At 47.5% G+C, this 23,414-nt stretch overlaps 1 protein-coding gene across 12 annotated transcripts in view; it reads right to left on the bottom strand.

Moving 5' to 3' along the window:
• The window catches only part of ARHGEF1 (Rho guanine nucleotide exchange factor 1), a 51,828-nt gene extending 31,823 nt beyond the window's left edge, over window positions 1-20,005 (bottom strand). For 9 of the 12 annotated variants that reach the window (XM_060275600.1, XM_060275607.1, XM_060275604.1 and 6 more), the window contains exons 1-6: window positions 19,877-20,005; window positions 9,229-9,335; window positions 8,548-8,631; window positions 7,939-8,058; window positions 5,605-5,706; window positions 4,492-4,534 (exon numbers count right to left, since the gene is read on the bottom strand). In XM_060275600.1, coding sequence (XP_060131583.1) covers window positions 4,492-4,534; window positions 5,605-5,706; window positions 7,939-8,058; window positions 8,548-8,631; window positions 9,229-9,255 — 376 coding nt within the window. In that variant the 5' untranslated portion in view covers window positions 9,256-9,335; window positions 19,877-20,005. Of the gene's footprint in view, window positions 1-4,491; window positions 4,535-5,604; window positions 5,707-7,938; window positions 8,059-8,547; window positions 8,632-9,228; window positions 9,336-10,159; window positions 12,375-19,636; window positions 19,818-19,876 lie in introns of those variants that run through there. The other 3 variants (XM_060275601.1, XM_060275602.1, XM_060275603.1) reach the window with 3 other exon arrangements.
• Between the last annotated feature and the right edge of the window lie 3,409 nt (window positions 20,006-23,414).

Raw genomic sequence — 23,414 nt, 5'->3', positions numbered from 1 at the left:
TACATCAGTATTTCTGCTTCCACCTTGCAGTTCTGGGGTGCACTACAATTTCATGATGCCTAAATGAGTGTGCAACAGAGATAGGATTGAGACTTCCTGACTCACAGCACAAAGCCATCGCCCGACTTCAGCTCATCGGGCTGACTGAATCTTCATGCCACATTCAGAGCGCAATGTGTGCGTTAGTACGAACTCAAAAGAACGCGGATGTTTTTGTTGCTTTTCAGAAACATGAGAGAGGTGGAAGGATGAACTCCTCTGGATGGACGCCCTAGGAGTGTGCTTGCTGCAAGAGGTCATGAGAACTGGAACCCCAAGAATTCTGACAGGTTCAACACTCAGATCTCCAGCCCTCGGACATACGGCAAGGCTGCAACTCTGCAAACTTTAAGCATTCCACCCCCCACTTCCCCTGACAGTTCCATGACGAAGGTCTATGGCTGCTGCTGGCCACATCAATGCCATATTTGTTCCTGCTACAAGGGTGTCCTAGAAACTTTCCCAAGCCCACGTCGCTCTGTGCTTCCTTTCACGGTCCGTATCCTTAAAGTCCAGAGGGGTATTCTTGCTGCTATATTTGTACAAGAGCAATTAAATAAAAAATAAAAAATAAACAAACCCTCAAACCGAACTAGAAACAACCACAGAGACTCAGGAAAATAAGCCCTTCAAAGCTCTCCCAGCTGTCCTGGCAGCCGGCCTGTGGAATAAACAAAAAGTGATCAGCCTCCAGGACTGACTGGAGAACTGCCCTGGGATTCGGAGATCGCTCCAAGGGGAGGCATCTCCTCTGTGATTTTGTGCAAACATAGCATCGTCGAGGCAAATCGCTTGCAGCTGCTTGGATGCCACTGTCTCTGGCTTGCCGCCAACATGGAAGCTGCCTCTGGAGCAGAGCAAGCTGTCTGCTCTAGGACGGTAATGCAGCCATCTCTGGGGTGGAGCAGCTGTTTGTTTATCAGTGGTCCTCCTCAATGGGGGGGTGGGGAGAGAAGAGAGTCACCTCTGCTTCTGTGCAGCTATACTCTCATGACGCAAGGACCTATTTGCTTGCAGGAGTTCCCGGGTATATCTAATTAAAAAAGCTAGGGGATGGAAAGGCTGGGGGAAAAGAGGATTCAGAGCCTGAGATTTGGAGAACTACAATGATAATTGGAGGGGGTCTGTACAAGGATAGGTGAATTAACCATCTGCATTGGTAAAACTTGAGGCTGCTTAAGTGGCAGCAGCGGGAATGAGGCTGCCAGCAGCATGAACAAGCATAATCCCCGAAAAACCATTAGGTTGGGCATCGTGGAAGGAACAAGTCCCTCTGGCAGCATATGGGCTTCATGCAAAGGTAAAGGTAAAGGACTCCTGGACAGTTAAGTCCATTCAAAGGTGACTATGGGGTGCAGTGCTCATATCACTTTCAGGCCAAGGGAGCCGGCATTTGTCCACAGCTAGCTTTCCGGGTCATGTGGCCAGCATGACTAAGCCGCTTCGGGCACAACAGGACACTGTGACGGAAACCAGAGCGCATAGAAACGCCATTTACCTTCCTGTTGCAGCGGTACCTATTTATCTACTTGCACTGGCGTGCTTTCGAAGGTGAAATCTCAGAAATATGGGGGAACTCGGTGGCTGAATTGGATTCTCAGATATCACAAAGGGAGCCACTGATACTGGAACCTGGGTTACGCAAGGAATAATGTATTCTTCTGTTTTAAGAACAAAGTATAGAGATCTCTCCCAGGTATTTCAAATATTTTTTGAAAGTCATCTTTTTCAGTCTTTTTTTTAAACAAAAAACAAAAACCTCTTTATTGCCCCTTGCCTTGTTGCATTTTGTCACATTTATTTTCTGGCTTCAAGTTATATTTTTTTACTGTTGCTTGGTTTCATTCGCACTTTTGCAAGCCAGCCTAGACTCTTTTGATGAGGGGGTGGTTCAGAAATAATTCTCTCTCATATAGATAGATCAGTGTTTCTCAACCAGTGTGCCTCCAGATGTTTTGGGACTACAACTCCCATCATTCCTGACCACTGGTCTTGCTAGCGAGGGATGATGGGAGTTGTAGTCCCAAAACATCTGGAGGCACACTGGTTGAGAAACACTGAGATAAGATAGATAGATAGATAGATAGATAGATAGATAGATAGATAGATAGATAGATATTAAAGACAATATCTCTGGTGATGATGATGATTCCTTTTTTTCCAGCCATTTCTAAGGCCACATTCATGCAGCACATTTAAGGAGCCACAACATCCCTTTAAGCCAGGCATAGGCAAACTCGGCCCTCCAGATGTTTTGAGACTATAATTCCCATCATCCCTGACCACTGATCCTGCTACCTAGGGATGATGGGAGTTGTAGTCCCAAAACATCTAGAGGGCCGAGTTTGCCTATGCCTGCTTTAAACAGTCATGGCTTCCCCGCCCCCGCCCCCTAAGAATCCTAGGAGCTGTAGCTTGTTAAGGGCGCTGAGAGTTGTTAGGAGATACCCTCCCACCATCCCCTTCTCTAAGCTAGAGTTTCCAGAAGGGATTAACAACCAATCCCTCGTCACAAGGAACTCTGAAAATGGTAGCTTTGCTAACAAATGTGGCACCGCAGCACATTTCCCATATCAGAAATTCCTTTCTGAGGGTGGGGAACAGCTGGCACTCTCCAGTGTGTGTGGCAGTCAGCTGCAGTTGGCAGGAACGCCCACTAGATGGTGCCATGAAGCCGCAGGACCCGTTGCCTGGCTGCACTCAGAATCTCCCCCCCCCCCCCCCGCCACGCAACCCCCAGTGTGGCAGGAGAAAAGGGCAGGGCCAGTCCGTGGCTCCAGATGAGCTCATCAATTGGCCGGAGCAGTGAGGGAGAGCAGTAGCTCTCCCTGCCTCCCCCCCCCCCCAGCCCTCCAACTTCCTGTCTTTCACAGAGTTTCACCAGCTGGGTGGGGCTCCCCCGACAGCTGCGAGCTACAAAGCCAGGAGGGGGAGCAAGCCGCAGAGGCTGGGGGGGGGGAAGAGAACAGTTTAGGAGCTGCAGCTCAGAAGGAGGGGCGGGGGAGACGATATCGGGAAAGGGAGCAGGAACCAGGCAAGCAGTCTTGCTCCACCACCGGAGACCCAACGCGGTTATACATTATGTCACAAGTTTTCGTGCAGTGCAGCAACAAGTGTTAAGACAACTCTTTGCCGTGAGCTTAAACATAATTTTGCCACACGTCTGCTGTGTGGCAATCAGTATCGCCAACTCTAGAGTGGGATTTCAATTCAGCCCCGCAGCTCCTCTAAACAGCCTTTTCCCTAAGTATTTCGTGCGTTTGTTATGTTTATATACTGCCTTTCCTTCCAAGGAGCTCAAGGCAGGGTGCATTGTTCTCCCCGCCTTGCATTTTTTTCACAACAACCCTGCAAGGGAGGCTGGGCTGAGTAGCAAGTGACTGGCCCAAGGTCAGCTAGTGAGCTTTATGGCTGGGTAGGGGGATTCGAACCGTGGTCTCGCAGTTCGACACTCTAAAGCAGGCACCCCCAAACTGCGGCCCTCCAGATGTTTTGGCCTACAACTCCCATGATCCCTAGCTAACAGGACCAGTGGTCAGGGATGATGGGAATTGTAGTCCAAAACATCTGGAGGGCCGAGGTTTGGGGGTGCCTGCTCTAAAGCATTATACCACTAACTGCAAGGAGCGGAGGGTGGGGTGGGGAGCAGACCACAGGCTTTAGGAGCTACTGTGCCAAAAAAGCCTCTTCGGTTTTTGGACCAGGAGGGGCCATCCCTGCAGATGAAACTCACTCGCTGTGCCTCCAACCAACTTGCAAAACTTTCTGCCTTCTGTACAACTTCCCCTCTGGCTCCTGCAGCTCTTCGACATACTTTGCACTTAATATGAAAATGCTTCACGTACAAACAAAAACCTTGCATAATTTTATTCCTGCTCTTGCCAGCCAGGGAGCAGAGTCCTCAGCTATTGATAGCACCGACACTCACCTTCTGGTATGCCTTTCCAATGAAAATCCTGGTAAGACATGGTAAAAAAAAACCCCACCCCACCCCAACCCACACACACACACCTGGCTTCCCCTATTGCTCCAGAGTTGCCATCAGGCAATGCCAAACACTTTGCACATCCACAAGGACAACTAACTTGACTTTTAGCCAGCAGAACAAAAAATACCAGTGTTTCAGGATGCTGGACTTTGCTACCAGTAGCAAAATTCCATGGCTCTCCTGCAATCACGTAGAACTGCAGAAGACCCGTAACTGTATTTGCTTCGCTCGACACAGTCTGCAAGGACTTTCATAAAAGGATCTATGGCGTTTCTGAATGCATGTAAATTATTATGCAAAAAAATAATAATTTGCAAAAAAAATTATAATAATACCTCCAGAGGGTTGACTTTGCATAAAGCAGATTCTTTCTGCAAAATTCCTCGGTGCAAAAGAGATGAAAGCTTTGTTCCCCTACTGCATACTCACACACAACAAGCACATCATTCACTTTGGAGCCTTACCCAGCTCAAACTGTACGGAGGATGGAACAGGAACCCTCAGCAGCTGCCGGAAAGAAAAGGGATAATGATTAGCACAACCACCCCTTTATTCTGCCATGGGTTGTGGACCAGGCTGAACCTGAATTGTGGTAAAAGTGGATCCCCAACATCATTGAGGCAGCATGTGAGATTTCCCAAACCCTTGAATGGGCCTTTGAGGGAATCACCCAACAGTTACTAAACCGCTAGAGTTGTAGGAGTGGAGTAATTGCAGGAGCTTCAGAACTTGGGTTTCGAATCTTGGTTATGAGAGAACACTGGTTAAAGCCAGCAGGAGAAAGTGGTGCTGGAGGAGAGGAAGGGCATGTCTCAAGGCTCTCCACCTTCTATCACATTTACTGCTTTTAAAATTGCTGCTAGTTTGTTATCAACTGCTGTTTGTTACTGCAATGTACTTCTGTATGGTGTCCATCTTATGCAGGCATCCCCAAACTGCGGCCTTCCAGATGTTTTGGCCCACAACTCCCATGATCCCTAGCTAACAGGACCAGTGGTCGGGGAAGATGGGAATTGTAGTCCAAAACATCTGGAGGGCCGAAGTTTGGGGATGCCTGATCTTATGTATGCTGCCTCATGTACTTTTGTGGACAGAGAGGGTGGTAAGTTAACATACATTTAAAACACTATGGTACCACTTCAAACACGGCTTCCCCCAAAATGACCCTGGAATTCCTCCATATTTCCCCTCACAGAGCTACAATTCCCAGAGCTGCTGAAGAGGGATTGACCGTTAAACCACTTTGGGAACTGTAGCTCTGTTGAGGGGAATAAAGGTTGAGGAGGTGTCTCCTGACAACTCTCGGCACCCATAACAGACTACAACTCCCAGGATCCTTTGGGGGGGGAAAGCCACAACTTTTTTATTTTTATCACAGCTCTTTAAACCTATGGTGTGAATGCGGCCTGTATGTTTTACTCAGGAGACCCTTTGAAATTAATAAATGGGACAAAGTGAGGTCCAGTAATTTCCATAGGTCTACTCTGAGTAAAATTATCAGAACACCACCTGTAGGGTATAGATTCATAAATATCACCATCGTCATCCTGAAGTGCTCTCCCACAGAGTTCGCTCACCCCAGCTTTGTCTAGGAACATATGGCAGAATTCCACAAACTGCTTCTTCGCCTCCTTGGGCCCGAGGCGATTCAGTATGAGGTCCACATGAAGGTAACAGAGCTGAAAGAAAGGAAGGCAGTTAGGAAAGAAGCACCTGGCAGCCAGCCGAGGAAAGGAGGGGCCAGGTTCCTTCTCATGTGGCCCTCCTGAGCCAATTCAAGATGGCGACAGCCCCCAAATTCCCAGATGATGGATGTGTATGTGTGTTTTAATTAACTGAACAGAGCGAAAGATTATGAGTCATCGAGAGAAGTGTGTATGTGTGTGAACTTAATAGTGTTTAGCTTATTTTTAGTTGCTGTCTTGTTTAATATCGTTCTATAGATTATAAATGCCCCATTGATTTGGTAATCATATAATATGACTTACGCCGTAATTGCGAGCATTAGCTTATTTCTTAGTTGCTGGTTTGTTAACAGTGTTTTACAGACTGCAATTGTTTTTCTGATGATTTGTTAATTATATGAATTATGCTGTGCTTGTGATGCTCTATTATGCCATTGCTATTTATGGTTTGTAAGTCACTTTGGAATTCATTCGGAAGGAAAGTGGCACAGAAATGCAAAATGAAATAAAATCAACAGCCAAAACAAGACTCCAGGCCTAATCAATGCAACATTAAATGAGAGAAGGAAGGGAAGTTCAGAAAGCCCCTTCCCTGCTCCCCTCTGCATTGGTCTGTACATGCAAAACAGGGAAATGAAGGCAGGTTATCATTGCTTCCACTAACTGTCAATCATCCTGCCTGCCTGCATGAAAGGGCAAGGTTACACCATTGGATGCCCTCCACTGGCTTGGCTGGGACCAACCACCATTTGGGTCTATGCCATCCATAACTGCTTCCTGCACTGACTTGGAGCCTTAATTTGCTTATTTTCCCATGCCCTCCTCATTCCGCTTTCCTTTTGTGTCATATCCATCAGACTGCAAGCCTATGGCAGAGACTGCCTTGCTTACTGATCTTTATCCAGCCCAACGATAAATGAAAACACGGTTGGTATCCGAATGTGCTTTTCCCTTCCCTACCCTACCCACACCTCCTCCTTTTGCTATTGTGTCTATAAGACTGCAAGCCCCTGGGCGCAGGTCTATCCTACTGTTTGTACAGCACTTTAAAAAATATATTCTTGAGTGCTTCGTAAATAAACTCAGTGCCCTTGCCTGCAGGGCCCGGGGCAATGGGTGACCGGCGAAGGTTTGCTTCTTACTGAGCAATGAGCTAAGAATACCTACCTGCCCCCAGGTTTTTCCTTATATTTCAATTAATAAAAGGGACTAGAAACTTGCTGGGGGAAAACAACAGCTGACAATACAAGGACGAAATCAAGAATAGCAACAGGGTCCTGAGCTTCTGCCAGGAACCTCTCACACACTGAGAACTATGCCACAAAACAGGTATAAGCAACACTGAAATCTGGGCTAGAGCCTTTTCTCCCCAGCAGGCTGGTTTTGTATATGTTTATTTTAGGTTGCATTTAACATGCAATTCCATCACCTGTTGGCAAAACTGGTGCAGCCCGGCAAAACCTGTACCATGTTTTTTTTATCATTTTCATTTTACAACTAAAACAATAGATAAGAATCCAAATACCAAAAACATATTTCGTTTAGACTTCCCACTACCCTTTCCATGGTTCGCTTCATCATTTTCTTTTCCACTACATATTCTAATTAATCCCTCTCTTTTCATTTTCTCATTTTTATATCTCAACAATTGTTACCGCTGAATTTACTCTGCTACTGTTAACTTTTTAATAGGTTTACAATAATTTTCCAAATAATCCACAAAACATTTCCAGTCTTCTTCTTCTTCTTCTTCTTCTTTTTTTTTAAAAAAATTCATCTTGATCTCTTATTCCGTTTGTCAATCTTGCCATCCCAACTGACCGTGCCCTGGACAGATCAGTGCAAATAATTGCCTGCATTAAAGCATGTCAAAAGTATTGTTAAGTGGGAAGTTAACTATTGAAGCTGACAATTGGTGCAAATTATTTGGTCCAAGAAAATACACTCACGCTTGTCCCTTGCATGAGCTTCGGGAAACCTGCAGGGAGATCTACCCGCATGTGCCGACCCAACTAATTGCACCACAGCCAAGCGTGGTAGGAAGCTAGTCCTCATGAATGAATGAGTCTTTAAATGCGTGTCCACTTGTTAGGGTCTTAAGCCTTGTTTTAAATGCATCTGTTGTTTTTAACTTTCGAAAATCACCTTACGTGTAAATCGCCTCGAGAGGGTGGTTTAGAAGGAGATTAATAAATCAACAACGACAAAAAGCAAAGCAAGGCTTACCACAGGGCTGGAGTCGAACTGAAGTACCACATGCTGCAGGAAAACCATCAAGTAGGCCGGATGCCGTGTTAAGAGGTCCAGGCTCTGGAACATGCTGCTTTGTGCATCTGGGTTCTGGAACTGAGGGGAAGAACGAAAGAGTGTGTGTGTTGTTAAATCAGGATTTCCCCCACTCTACCTTCTCCACCCCACCCTCCTTAACACCCCAGGGAGCTCCCTCTCCTCGCTGCCTCCTTTCAACACAGTTCCTTCCAGCTCACACTCGGTGTTTGTTCATGACAAGTTTCCTTCTACTGAGCCCACCCAGTTCAGTACTGTCTACCCCAGGCGTGGGGAACCCTCGGCCCTCCTGATCTTGCTGAACTATGACCTCCCGTCAGCTCCAGCAAGCATGGCCAATTGGCAGGGATGATGGGAACTGTAGTTCAGCAACTTTTATAGGCCATCTGATCAACACAGACCGGCAGCAGGGACTCAGGGAAGGGGTTCTCCCAGCCCTGATTCAACGTTCTGCATGCCAGGCAGGTGCTCTGCCCCTGAGCTATGGTGCTGCTGTGCCCTTCCTCCCGCGCCATTAGAACTCTGGCCTCTCCCAAAACTCCCCCTTACTGGCTCGATGTCGTTTTCGAAGTCCTCGTCTTCTGCTCCGATGATCGCCATGGCTGACCCACTCCGGGCACCCAGTGCCGGGTTCTAGTAAGGAAGACGCGAGACCATCTCAGTGGCAGCCCCGCCTTGGATCACCCATAGCTTGAGGTCCCAACTGAGCACCCTGGAAACTTCATGCACTCTCAAAACAGACCTTTCTCTCCGCCCACTAAACCCTTCATATAACAAGAGTGTTTTGCGTAGAAACCACCAACGCCAGCTGCCAATCAGCGCATCTGATTTATAAAAACACACTGCCCTTTCTAAAATGGAGAAGGGAGCCCTCCAGAGGTTGCCAGTCTTCAACTCCCATCAGCCCTGGCAATTGGCCCTGCTGGCTGGGGATGATGGGAGCTGGAGTCCAACAATGTCTGGAGCGCCACCGGCTCCCTATCTTTGCTCTGTGGTAGGGTTCCACAAACTCTGGTTTCCAGCAGTTTTTGGACTACAGCTCCCATCATCCCTGACCACTGGTCCTGCTAGCTAGGGATGATGGGAATTGTAGTCCAACAACAGCTGGAGACCTAAATTTGGGAAACCCTGTTTTTCTGGGGGGTGGGCAGGTTAGAACTTTGTCTGCCCTACCCCTCACTATACAAAACCCCATCTCTTTCCCCTCCCCTCCCCATCCCAGTTACTCACCCCATTGTATCCTTCCTCCAACTCCATTCTGCCCCTGTGGGGGCGGGTGGGGATAAGGTCCCCAGCAGCTGAGTCAAGGGGTCCAAGTGTTCAGGGTCAGCATCTACCTTTTTTGGGGGGGGGGGTACAGAAAAACGAAAAATTCACAAACTGGGCAGTGGAGGAGAAGCACATAGATTGGGAGTTTGGTTTACAACACATTCCCCATCCCTCCTCTAGGGGCAGACCCACATCCAACGCACTTTCAAACCGCATGGCAATCATGGGAATCATGTAGTTTGTTAAGGGCGCTGGGGGATCGTAGCTCTGTGGGGCTGGGGGTGCCAAACTACAGTTCCAATGATTCTTTTTGGGGGGGAGAGTCACGTGCACTGAACGAGCTTAAAAAAACACATGGCATGGATTTCCGCTAAATGATTGCTCTCTTTAAATAAAACCCAACTTTGCAAGGATTCGGTTTTTCAGGAAAAATACACACCCGTCCTCAAGGAAGAATATGGGAGATGTGGGGGAGGGGAGAGATGGAATGGAAAGCAAGTTGGAGCAGGGGGGGGGGCTTCATACACAGAGAGGTATTCAAGCTACCAAGGCCACCCCACCTCTCTTTCTCTCCCCCCCCCCCAATTACTCAGAAATTCCTGCACTAGGTGGAGGTGACTGCTGCATGAATGCCGCCTCTGTCACCTACAAAGAGGCCTCAGAGAAACAGAGTGAAGCAGGAGGAAAACTCCACACCCCACAGACAGCCTGACTCATAGAGGGCACCTTTCCAAAAGGCTGGCAGTAGTGGCCAGGGAGGAGCTCGGTTTGGAGAAAAATATGGGTCAGAATCAAAACAGCACATTGCAAAACTCTTCAAAGTGCTGGGCCTGGATTGCCATCTCACACAAACACACACTGTCCCAGGGTGGGGTGGGGGGGACAGAATCACCTGATTATTGAGGTTTCCCAGACGGATTATTGAGGTTTAGCCCCAGATACCCATCTCTAGGCCATTGCCTATCTATTTTCCCATAGGCATTATTTGTCTTCTTTCTGCAGAACAGATTAAAAAAATCCTAATAAGTGATTACTACCCTGATGTCCCCTATTGGTGGCACAAAGGAAGGGTAAAAATAATTGCCCACTGGGTAGTTAGCACTCTGGGTAGTTCCCCTAATAGGGAAATGTACAACTTGCAATTTAGAAGTCAGCTTCGGCACCTAAATGGACTAGATCAGGGTTTGCCGAACTTGGGTCTACAGCTGTTTGTTTGTTTGTTTTAGACTACAGTTCCCATCATCCCTGATGATCCTGCTAGCTAGGGATGATGGGAGTTGTAGTCCAACAATAGCTGGCGGCCCAAGTTTGGGAAACCCTGGACTAGATAGATCAGGCTTCCTCAAACTCAGCCCTCCAGATGTTTTTAGGCTACAATTCCCAACATCCCTGATCATTTATCCTGCTAGCTAGGGATGATGGGAGCTGTAGGCCAAAAACATCTGGAGGGCCAAGTTTGAGGAAGCCTGAGATAGATGATCCTCGTGGTCCCTTTCCAAATCTGCAATGCTATAGTTCTATGCCCCCTAGGGCAGCAGAAACACAAACACACACACACACACACACAGGAGAGAGACTCATACAGAAGTGGCCTCACACCATAGAAACTGAGAGCCTATTTCAGTGGCATGGTGCAGTAAATACCTTAAATCAGGGTTTCTCAAACTTGGGTCTTCAGCTGTTTTTGGACTACAATTCCCATCATCCCTGACCACTGGGTCCTGCAAGCTTGAGGTGTAGTCTGAAAACAGCTGGAAACCCACGTTTGGGAAACCCTTCCTTAAATTAAGATAGGAAATTTTGAAAATTTTAGAGGGTCTTGGTGGACCACTTAAATGATTATTCTGCCTGTTGTAGCAATTGCAATGTACTGTGCTAGATGCTGTACGATTTTAAAACTTCATTTTTATTGCTTCTTTCATTTCTTATGTTGTATTTTATTGTACTGCAAGCTCAATTCTTCGGAGTTCGAACCATAATTCAACAGAATACAATATGAGAAACAACGGAAGCCATACAAATACAATTAAAAATCTAGGTGGATATTTAACATGGACATGCCACGGACCAGCTGAATGAACCTCAAAGACCACGATTTTGGGAAGGAAGCAAGCTTGAGGATTAGTCACCATCTAACTTCCATAATGTCCCCTCTCCTCAAACTGCCACAGGGTTCATTTATTTATTCCCTTAAGCAAACAAGTTGCCTTTTATATTCTATTGTATATTTTCTTTTTTAAATCAATTCTTATTGTCGTAATAATCTTATGTAAACTGCTTTGCGAGGTCTGTCTGAAAGCCGGTATAGAAATACTGCAAAGAAACAAGCAAAGCAACACCCTGCCTTAAATAAAACAAGCCATTAAACAAATTAATTATGTGAGAGAAACCACAGAACCATCAAGAGAACACATGCGCTTCACACAGTGTGGCACAGCACTCAAGACACTGCTGGGTGTGCAATGTGAAAAACCCACTTCCTTTGCTCAGCCACAAAGTTTATTATGCGTCCCAGAGAAGTGTCAAGCCAGGCCTTCGCCTGGTCCACTTTTCTGACTCACTGCGAGAACGAGAAAGAAACACTTTGCACATGCATTTTGCAAAAATAAAGGCTGAATCAGCTGCACTGAGGACGAAAGAGGGATGAGGCAAAAATGGCAGGAGCAAAAAAACCACTAAACAAGATGGACTCCGAGGCTGCAGATGGAGGACCTGTCTGCGAGGTGCTTTTAAGGATATGGGAGCGGCACAAAAAGTTTCTAGCCCCTTTACACACCCCCATTCCCCATCTGCCCTCACGACAGTTGCTACCTGCAGCCAGGCGGGCAAAAAATTCCAGGCAGGAAGTGAGTCAGACCATCGTCCTTGCCTGTGTTTCTTGAGCAACAACAGAGTTGGGGGTGAAGACCCGCACGCACCAGGACACCTGTGCCCCTCAGGGACTCCCCCTTTCCTCCGGGCCTGAAGGAGAAGGCGCAACTGCTGCAGCCGGGCACAATAACAAAAGGAGCGGCCTGGCGTATTTACAGAGAGAGCTGATTTCCTGCAAGAGGAAGTGATATAAGAACAGCCACCTCACACTCCTGCAAGTGCAGAGAAAAAGAGAGATCTGCTATCTCAACGGGCCGGGGGGGGGTGGCAGGGGGAGGCAGTTGTGTCACCTATAGGGCGGGGAGGGGAGCAAGTCTCATGGGTTATGGAGGCAATGCAACAGCGCGAAAAGAGCACCGCTGGGTTATCTAGCGCAGCTTTCTGCTTCCAACAGGAAGTGTTGAAGTAGGAACACAGGAAGCCGCCTCGCGCCCAAGTGAAACCACTGGCCCATCTATTTCAGTATTGCCCACGCCGACAGACACTGTACGAAGTTGCAGACACAGGGGCATTCCCAGTCCTATCTGGAGACACCAGGTGTCAAACTCAGGGCCTTCGACATGCCATGTAGATGCTCTTATTTGCCTCCGACGCCCGATATTCAGAGCTAGGCAAAATTCACACCATGTATTTTAAGCACCACTCAATGCCACTTTAAACGGTCATGGCTTCCCCGCAAAGAACTCTGGGAGCTCCCAAGGTGCTGAGAGTTGCTAGGAGGTCCATTATCCCCTGCATGGAGCTACAGTTCCCAGAGCTTCCTGTGAAGAGGTATTGACTGTGAACAGTTGCGAACGTTGTAGCTCTGTGAACGAAACAGCGGTCTCCTTTAAATAGCCATGGCTCCTGCCCAAAGAATTATGGGAGCTGCACTTTGTTAAAGGTGCTGAGAGCTGTTAGGAGGAAACCCCCCCCCCCATTTCTCTGAGAGAGTTCCTGGCATGGTGTAACAATAAAACCCTCTTAATGGGAAAATTTGAGAATTGGGGGTCTGTAAGAGGAATGGGGGGGCATCCTAAATGATTCTCGGCAGCCTTAACAAACAACAGCTCCCAGAATTCTTTGGGAGGAAGCCATGGTTGTTTGAAGTGGTATCAAAGCACTTTACACGAATGGTGTGGATTTGCTGCCTTTGAATATGAAGGTTACCTCATTGCCTTTCACAGATTCGTCCTCCTTGAATTCAGTTGGTATCTTGTGTGTTTTCCAAAGTTATGTACAGTGGTACCTCTACTTACGAATTTAATGCGTTCCGAACGCACATTTGCAAGTCGAAAAAAATTGTAAGTCGAATCCCATAGGAATGCATTGGGAGAAAAAATTCGTAAGTCAAAGCAACCCTATCTAAAAATTCGTAAGTAGAAAAAATCCTATCTAAACCGCATCCAAGATGGCGGACGGAGCTCCGTTCGTAAGTAGAAACATTCATAAGTAGAGTTATTCGTAAGTAGAGGTACCACTGTATGGTGGCTTTTTGGCGGTGAATCCCGCAGGCCAGAACTGGGGTGCCAGTGGCCTTATCTGACTACCACTCCTATCACCCCCTGCTCATTGGCCATGCTAGCTGGGGCTGATGGGGAACAGAGTCCAGCAACAGCTGGAAGTCCACGGAAAGGCTGGCTTAAATGACTTGCCTATGTCAAATTTGCATTGCACAAAGATTCCCCAATTGTTTTAGTAGCCTCAGCTCCACTCTCCTGGTTATACCAGCCCACACACCTCTCTCTCAAACCCCACCTCCCCTCAATTGCAGCATGGATCTGGTTCCCAGTTCCAGGCTCTGCTGATGTCCCCACAGTCCCTAGACACAACCTTCCTCACAGGCTTCCTCAGTCTTCTGAGAATTGCTGGAACAGTCACTCCTCCTGCTGTGATATCCTGCCCCCTTGGCATCCCCCTGAGATTCCTCTTCCAGCTGTTTAGCAGAGGCAAGGGGGAGAAGGAAGAGAAGGCAGAAGATCTCATCAGAATATTTTGCACACTAAAGGGGAGGGGGTGGTGGAAATTCCTGTGTACAAATTTTGTGTTCTGCAAAGCACGTCTTGATCTGTGTTGCCTTCGTGTTAACATTAGTGCTGTACCATGTTGTCGTCTCCACCTCACCAAAAAAAACCCACAAAAACCCACAATGCATTTTGCTCTGATATTTTCAAAGATGTGCAAATCGGCATAGGCTTTTGTACCATTTCTGGAATCCCACACACAATCTTCTTCTACAGCAATCTAAGTTACTAATCATTCTATCACCATCAATCTATGAATTGCCTTCTAAAACACTGTCTCAATGCGATTTACATATAAGAAACAGGTTTATTTAAAACAAACACCAAATACATTTAGAAGATGACTAAAACCCTAAGAAGTGGACACTCGTGATCAAGGCCCATTTATCCAGCTGAGAAAACCTGTCGGAAAACAAAAATAACTCCAATTGTTTCCCAAAAATACAGATAGTGGGTCCCCGTTATCTCTCAACATAAATGCTATTTCACACAGAACAGGGTCAGCCACACACTAAAAGACCCACATGAGAAACCCTCCGACAGACCACAGGAATCTGCTGGGGACATAACTGGGTGGCCTTCACTACATCTTCCGGGAGCAAATTTCAAGTTTAACTACCAGTATGCACTGTGTGAAGACACCTGGTTGACTATGGCGAGAACCATAGCAGCATTTGGGAGAAAAGTGGGTCTTCTTACATATTCGTACGTATTCTTATACTGGTTTAAGGTTTCCCTTCTGAGTTCTCTCTCTCTCTCACCCCCCCCCCACACCCCACACAGCTTAATTTCTGAAGCTCTGTTCCGGATATGGACATCTGCGAGAAGTGGGGGCTTCTTGGTTGCAGAGCTAACACCATAAAACAGACTCCTTAGCAAGGCCTGTTCAACACCAACACTAAATGTTTTTAGATGGGTTGAGGGAAGCTGGTAGTTCGGTGGGTTAGAGCAGGGATGGAGAGTCTCTGAGCCTCCAGATGCTGCTGAAACTACAACTCCCATCATTCTCAGCAGACACGGCCAATAGTCAGAGGTGATGGAAGTTGTAGTTCAGCAACATCTGGTGCCCCACCGCATACAGAAGTTCCCAAGTTCAATCCATCTCCAGCAGGGAGAGATTCCCTGCCTGTAATGATGAAGAACCGCAGCCAGCCGGTGTACACAATTATTTTTTATTAAATTTGAACTAGATGGACCAATGGTATGACTCAGTAGAACAGCGTTTCTCAACCACTGTTCCGCTGAGACGCTGGCTGGTGTGCCGTGACATGCGGCGACGAGAAGGGCGATTTGCATTGTCACGTGCCTGGCGGCCGCCAATACACAACCCTAACCCGCCGGACGGCTTGTGAAGCCTTATTACAGGAGATTGCAACCAACACAGCAATTGGCAAGTGTTTCTTACAGTCATAATTATAGTCAATATAGGGCAGCACAGAGTTAAATTTTTAAACTTTTTAAATGGTCGTGTGCCTCGTGATTTTCTTCACGGAACAAGTGTGCCGTGGCCCAAAAAAGGTTGAGAAACACTGCAGTAGAAGACAGCTCCCTATGTTCCTCTCACCATTCGAAATTAGCCAAGTGCCAGGGTGGCACCTGAAGTCTCCACCATCTGGAAGTGCATGCCTGGAGATTCTTGGATCCGGCCTGTTTTCATACACTAGCAACACATCCTGTAGAATTCTATCTGTTACATTTTATCTGCACAATCAGAGCAAATTTCAGGAACCAAAAAGTTGTATTGAAAAGTTGTTTTGGTGACTGTAGCCCTGGTTTAAGGAGCTATTTGGCACCTAGCTACCGGTAATATATCTGGGTTTCTAACACTGGTTCCTATTCAAACAGCAGTTCTGTTTCCCCCTCCCCAAGAGGTCTTTGTCACAGCTTTGCTTCCCTACATGAGCCTTCTTTCTGTTGTTCTGTCTGGTTCAGCCTTCCCCAACCAGGACTCCCAACCATCTCAAAGGCACCAGGTTGGCAAAATCAGGCCTGCTTATACAGTCCCATTTTCCATTCGTATTTTCTACATTGTTTTGGTACAGCTTTGGCTTTATTGTTCTAAGCAGCTCTGGTTTCTGTCTGAAAAAGAGTGGAGCGAGACAGGGGGGGGGGGAACCACACAAAAACAGTCCAATAAACAATGAGAGTCACAACACTGGGGTCACTTCCTGTGGCCCTCTGAGCACATGTCAGACACATGCAAAGCCACCTCTGTTGTTTTCCAATTGTTTCAGCCTGTGGGGTGCCCCCAGAGCCAGAGATTTGGTTTTGGGGCCCACTACAGCGAGCCCACAAAAAAAACCTAAACACGCAACATTTGCTGCTTTGTGCCACACATGGCACTCTGTGCATAGACTGAACATGAACTAGCATGCCACTGTTGAGAGCAAGCCACGAGCCAGCGCAGGCAAAGCGATTTCCTGCTGCAACCACATGGGCTTGTCATTAGCCGTCAGTTGAACTTGTTCCTTTGTCCTCCCTCTCATTTCCCTCGGCTGTCTGCTTCAACTGTCAGAAATTAAACTGGAAGCTCCTTGGGGCAGGGAGCGGCGCCGCACGCAGGCGACACTGCAAACTCCAGTGCTCATTTAAAGCGGCATTCTGGGAAGTGCAGTTTGTGAAGGGGTCCACAGAAACACCTTGTCCTTCACACAAGAGCTACAATATCCAGAGCGGGTTAGCAATCAATCCCTCTTCCCAGGGAAGTCTGGGAATTGTAGCTCTGTGAGCGGGGGGGGGGGGTCTTTCAACATCTGAAATGGAGGGTGGGGATGAAAGTGGGGGTGCGATGCTAGTGCACAAAACACACTAAACCCCCACCTTCCACTCACAAAGACAGGTGGATCCTTTCAAAAATGCAACCCCTTCCTCCTGGTGCACACACACAACAGCATCCTTTTGAGATACGTTTCAGTAGTAGACAGTGACGAGTTGTCCTAATAATAATTTTGGGGCCCGCTCTTTCAAGCCAGGCAGAGTTTGCTGCCCCCACGACCAGTCGCCAGCAGCAACACATGAACCAACCCATGGGGAACTAGTTGTACATATGTGGGGGGAAACAGATTCACACTATTGGCTGCAGAGATATTCATTCCATGCCAAGCATACAGCACGGAAAACACACTGAGGGGTCCTTTACGAAGCAAAATGAAATGAAGGGATCCTTTAACTGGTAGGGTGATGTAGGAGGGGGGAGGAAAAAGATGGGGCAGAGGACTTTCGGCAGCCTAACCTCCCCACCCCCGCAAACCACCAGGCTCCTGGCATGTGCTCTGGAACTGACCTCGCAGGCTCAAGATGCCTCCCTGGCTAGCAAAAAAATGTCTGGCATGCAAAAGCTGCGGTCCAAGGGCAGCTGGAGTGATGAGAGGCTAGAGGTGGCAAGGGGAGGAGGGAACAACATGTCTCTATAGAGGGTAGGCAACCAGTTCCCAGTTCCAGGTAAAGCTGGCTGTTGTGTCGCTGAATGCAAAAAAAAAAAGGGGTATGCAGCTTGTTAGGAATTCAGCTGCAGGGAAATATTTCCCATATTTCAAACACTATCGCTTCAGGGGGGGGTCTTGATTTTATTCTTATTTACCTCCTTAATTCCAGTTCTAGGTCACCGGAAATGGACTGCATTGGGAATAGATTTAAAAAAGACTTACCCCAGATATGTGTGTTTCTTATAAGAACAGATGGAATAGCTGTGCGGGTGCTAGGCCATGCTGCTTTTTGGTCTGAACTCAATGTTGCCCACACTAGCCTTAGCCAAACTGGTGCTCTTCAGATATCTTGGACTACAACTCCCATCAGTCCCTGCTGCCGGTCCCTACTGGCATGGAAAGCACTTGCTCCAACAATGGACTGTGGACTTTCCTTTAATGGTGGTTGTAAACACGCAGAGAGTTTTCTTTTTAAATGCACAAAAAACAGCGTAGCCCTTTTCCTGCAAAATGCTCAAATGGCACACACTCCCATTACACAAAGCATTCCCTATTTTTAGAAAACAAACGATCTTTCCCAACCCACAAAAAAAAGAAGTTTCTACACCTACATCAAAAGCAACACTAATAGCTCACCTATTATTATGAAATTCATTGCCCTTCCTTCACCAGCGGGTGCCAGGGCGGGTAACAACAATTTGACACCGAAAATTAAAAACAATTAAAACAGGCACAGGAATAGGCTGGGCCCTGAAAACACACCTCTCAGGTTTCAAAGGACAGGGTAAAGATGTCCTTAAAAATCCCATCTATGAAACAAACCACCCCTTCTAAACACAGCCTCCATGGGTCGCAGAGCAAGGATGGGAAACCTATAGTCTTCCAGAAGTCGTCAGACTACAAATCCCATCAGCCTTGGTCCCTTCAGACTCTATGATGCTATGAATAAATAGGCCCCAAAATGTGTGTTTAGGTAAAAGGTAGGTCCTGGGTCTGGAAAGGGCGAAGACACCTGCTGTAAAACTAGCCTGAAAAAGAGGGGAGGACGGTGCCAGGGAAGCCTTGCACCGTCGTCAACCTGGTGCCCTTGGGGATGATGGGAGTTGTAGTCCTACATCTGGAGGGAGGGTGCCAGGTTGGTGAAGGAGGCTGTGTGAGGGCCTTTTAGCCTGAAACACAAAACCATGTTTCTAATTCTGAAAAGCCGTATCAATGCCACCCCATAAACACATCCTACTAACAGGCCTTGCTCTCCAATCCCAGTTTCCATCTCTCTAAAACCTAAAATCCATCCTTTTGGATATTCCTTTTTAGGGACAAAATCATTTGAACATCAGCCTCCCTCCCTCCCTGCTAACATAATACAGTACAAACTTTCAGTGCGTCCAGCTTCCATCCTAAGCAATTTCCCTTCCTCTCTTGAACCTGTGTATTTTTCCTTTTATATCCCCATGTCTTATCTGAGAAGCTGAAATATGTGGTTCCCCCACTCTTCCTCATTTAATCTTCACAACAACCCTGCAAGATAGGTTAGGCTGTGAGGCAGTGACAGGCCCAAAGGTCACCCAGCCAGGGATTTGAACCCTGGTCCAACGCTCTTAACCTCTTTTCAGTTTCAGTTTCAATTCAATTAATTTGAGTTCTAGTTCCAACCCTTTGCCTTCGCTCCCCCAGCCTCTTTCTGCCACGGAATAGTTTGAGGGCTGCCACACATCCTGTGGTCAAAGTCAAGGCTCAATCCTGGAATAACCGCAGCCAAGAGTTACCAGGAGCATGTGCAGAATACAGTTACCTCCAAAAGAAAAGATAGCGAAACTCCAGGAATCCACGTCCCCTCCAGCGCCGATTTAAGGGAATGGGCTCTAAGGTTACCCAGTGATGGGAGGGAAATATACTCGGCACCTAACTCGGATCACTCCGCTTCGCCCGCTTATTGACTGACTCCTCCATATTTTCCAGGAGCACAGCCCTGGAAAAAACACGTCGCGAGGGTGGCGTTTTCACGAGTCTGGCCACGAACACGAGAGCCTGCTCCCACGCGAGACGCGATTCCGCCTGCAACCCACTTACTCGGGACTAAGCCCCGTTTGAATCCAGTTGGGCGCCTGCTCCCGAGTGTAAACATGCACGGACAGGGGCTTGCGCTGGAACGGTGCAAAAACTCCCAGCTCTTAACATCTTTTTGTTTGGAACGAGCAAAGCGCAGCATTCGACCACTAAGAACGCTTCGAACCGGAAACGGACCCCCTCCCCCGCGCCCCTCGATCCGAATCGACTCCGTGCACACGCGCGCACCTTGGAGCTCCTCACCTGGATCGAACTTGAGTTTGGCTCCTGCTGCCTCCCGACGCAAGGCCCTGGCGGGGTTTCCTGTTGCAGAGGGCGACTTGCGGGGAGGGGCTGGCCGGGGATGTGGGGCGGTGGGGGGGGGAGCAGGAAGTCGCTCGCAACTTTCCGGATCCCTCCCCGCCGGTCTCCTCCTCCTCCTCCTCCTTCCCGCTGCGCCTCCCCTTTCTGGGTTTCTCGGCGGCACCTCCTCCTCCTCTTCCGACGCTGGCTGGCGGCTTTGTGCTGGAATGCCGCGCGCGCAGCTTGCAGGTAGACGAGGACGCGGGTCGGGGGGATGCACGTGTGAAGGGTCGGAGGCTGCAAGGCAGGGGTACGAACGCGATTCTCACCCGTTTCTCGGGCTGGGGGGGGGGCCGCATAAGAAAGTCGAAACAGACCTCTAGCCCCCCCCGTGTTACCCAATCAATTTTATAGACTAAACACTGGAGCATCTAAACCGCGCAATCAGGATCCTGAGCACGTGCATCGAAAAGCAAGCTCCGTTCAGCTCAGCAGGACATCGGCTGCGCAGCGCAATCCTAAAGCCACTAGACTCGACGGGATTTGTTTCACTGAGTAGACATGTTATAGGATTGCATCGTCATCGTTTGTACGCCGCCTTTCCAAGGAAAGAACCATGCCCAAAGCGGCTCACAGCAAAGGAAACAAGAATACCTCTCAAAAAACGACCATACAATTTCATAATACCGTCGATAAAACAGCGGGGTTAAGTATGAAGGCAGTGTGGAATAGTGGTTAGAGTGTTGGGGCTAGGATATGGGAGAAGAACAGGGTTCAAATCCTCACTCAGTCATGCTCTCTGGGTGACCTTGGATTCAGTCATTGTTTCTCAGCTTCACCTACCTCACAGGGTCGTTGTTCGGATAAAATGGGGAGGAGGAGAACCATGTATGGGAAGTGGGTGAAGTATTGGTAGCTGGGGGAGAAGACCCTCCCCATGGTGCTCACCAGGAAGTGCTGACAGCAGAAATTTATCCATCTTTGCTTGGAAGCAGATCAATTCTAAAAACACCTAAAGCCCATTGATTTCAGCAGTGATATTGCCAAAACTGGTGCTGTTGTAAAGGAAAATGAAGGCCCAGGCTCATATTAGGCTTGTAAATGAGGGCTGCAATCCTGCGCATACTTATCGCAGCCTATTGAACACTGTGGGAGTTACTTCTGAGTAAATCTGTGAGAAGAGGATACTGGATTACATGGGCCATGGGCCTGATCCAGCCGGCTTTTCTTAAATTATTAGGTTACGATTGTATTCATGGCGGGCGGGGGAACTCGATTCAGTTCAAATTTAAAGCCAAATCTTCCAAATTCAAATGAAAGAAAGTCATCCTTTGGAACAGTGCTGTTATCCGAATTTTGCGATGCAGCTCGCTAACCAACCAATGTTTACCCCCAAAAACCCACATATAATGGGAAAGTGGGCATAAAAATGAATGCATTAGTGAAAATAATCTATGCTATTTATTTTCTGCCCTGCTCAGCAGTAGGATCATAGCTTAGTGGTAATAGCATCTGCCTAGCATGCAGAAGGTCCCAGGTTCTCTCTCAGAGGGCTGCTGCCAGCCAGTGTTGACAATATGGAGCTAGGTAGATCGTACTCTGTACAAGGCAAGCTTCCTATATTTGCAGGGGAACCATTTTCACCCTGGTTGGCTCCTCAAGCCAATCTTTTGAATGATATTAAATAATTGCAGCAACAAAAATCAAGACTGCAATCAACAGCAAAGCTAAATGCAGGGTTCTGAACATTCATGGACCTCGGGTATCAAGCGTGGATGTCAAAAGGAAGCTTGGAACCATAACATCATGGAATTGTACCATTGGAAGGGACCCTGGGGAGCATCTAGTCCAGGCATAGGCAAACTCCGGCCCTTCAGATGTTTGGGACTACAATTCCCATCATCCCTGACCACTGGTTCTGTTAGCTAGGGGCTTTCTCCACCGTGCATAATTTCAGCACTTCTGCCAGGCACCCTTTTTTGGGTAAACGGAAAGTCTTAGATGTTGCAATCTCTCCCCATAGGAGAGTTGCTCCACCCCCTTGAACATTCTGGTTCCCGTTTCCTAAAACCTTCGTGTAGTGTGGTTGTTCACAGAACCGTGGACGGCATTCCAAGTGCAGTGGTGTCATGTGACAGTGGTGTCGTGATCTTGGACGTTTTATTTCCAGCTCTTTCCCTAATGGTCTCTGCCATGGAATTTACCTTTTTCATAGCTGCTGTACACTCCATCAACATCTTTATCATCCTAGCTGTACCAATTGCCTGGGGCGCAATGGCCGGAGAGACAGTGCCCTCAAGTGGGGTCAAGTGGGACATCACAGTGGTGTAGTAGCCTTAGCAGGAATAAATAATAATAATTTAATTGCTTCATTTTTACGAGAATCTACAACAGTAGCAAATTAGCCTAGTAGAGAGTCCACCCAACTATCATCATGCAACTTCTTTTCTGAGTAGGTCATGCTGTTACAACGCAGTTTGGAGATCGGAAAAGTAAAAAGTTCAAAGCTTTCTTAACTAATGAAAAGTTACACAGCTCTTCTTTGTGGAGGTTGACTCTGGGGAAAGGGGGAAATGGAAACTGGAGTGAACTTAGCACACATCCCTAAATTCATAAAGATAGAGGTTGGGATATACTCTCTCACACAAACATACCAAGGATCTTGGCAAGAGATCCTGTAAGAAGCAAAAATAGTGGGATTGGTGTAAGGTTAGTGGACATTAATTGCATCTATAGATTTCTGCTGCTAAAGTCTTCTCTGAATTGTGCAGTGGTACCTCGGATTAAGTACCCAATCCGTTCCGGGGTGCCATTTGCACCCCGAAAATTACTTAATCCGAGCGGTGCTTTAGCGCATGTGGAAAGCGCTGATAGAACGCTTTTGCGCATGCGTGCTCAGCAGAACCCGGAAGTAATCACTTCCAGGTCTGCTGAGTATGCATCCCGAAAGTACGCAACACGCAGCATACTCAACCCTAGGTATGACTGTAATCCATTTCCCAATTGGCTTCTTCCAATGGAGAGCCAGTGTGGTGTAGTGGTTAAGAGCAGTAGACTCGTAATCTGGTGAACCGGATTCATGTCTCCGCTCTTCCACATGCAGCTGCTGGGTGACCTTGAGCTAGTCACACTTCTTTGAAGTCTCTCAGCCCCACTCACCTCACAGAGTGTTTGTTGTGGGGGAGGAAGGGAAAGGAGAATGTTAGTTGCTTTGAGACTCCTTCGGGTAGTGATAAAGCGGGATATCAAATCCAAACTACTACTCCTACTCCTCTTCTTCGTCTTCTTCCAATTGTCCACATCCAAAGTGGCCAAACTTTTGCACTTAAATTAAACAATTAAAAATCCTTTTTAAATAACCCTTTCCATTCCCATTTGGCCAATGCCGCCCTGCTATTTTACCCAGTTAATTATACATTTAGTCAGTCTGGCTCAGAAATGTACTTCAAATATACTTCAGCAGGAAGGTGAGCCCCGCCACATACACAAAGTAGTACTG

Source organism: Zootoca vivipara, chromosome 6 (genome assembly GCF_963506605.1).
Source record: "Zootoca vivipara chromosome 6, rZooViv1.1, whole genome shotgun sequence".
Taxonomy (NCBI): domain Eukaryota; kingdom Metazoa; phylum Chordata; class Lepidosauria; order Squamata; family Lacertidae; genus Zootoca; species Zootoca vivipara.
The sequence above is the reverse complement of the archived record's forward strand: the minus strand, read 5'-3'. Positions and strand labels throughout refer to the sequence as shown.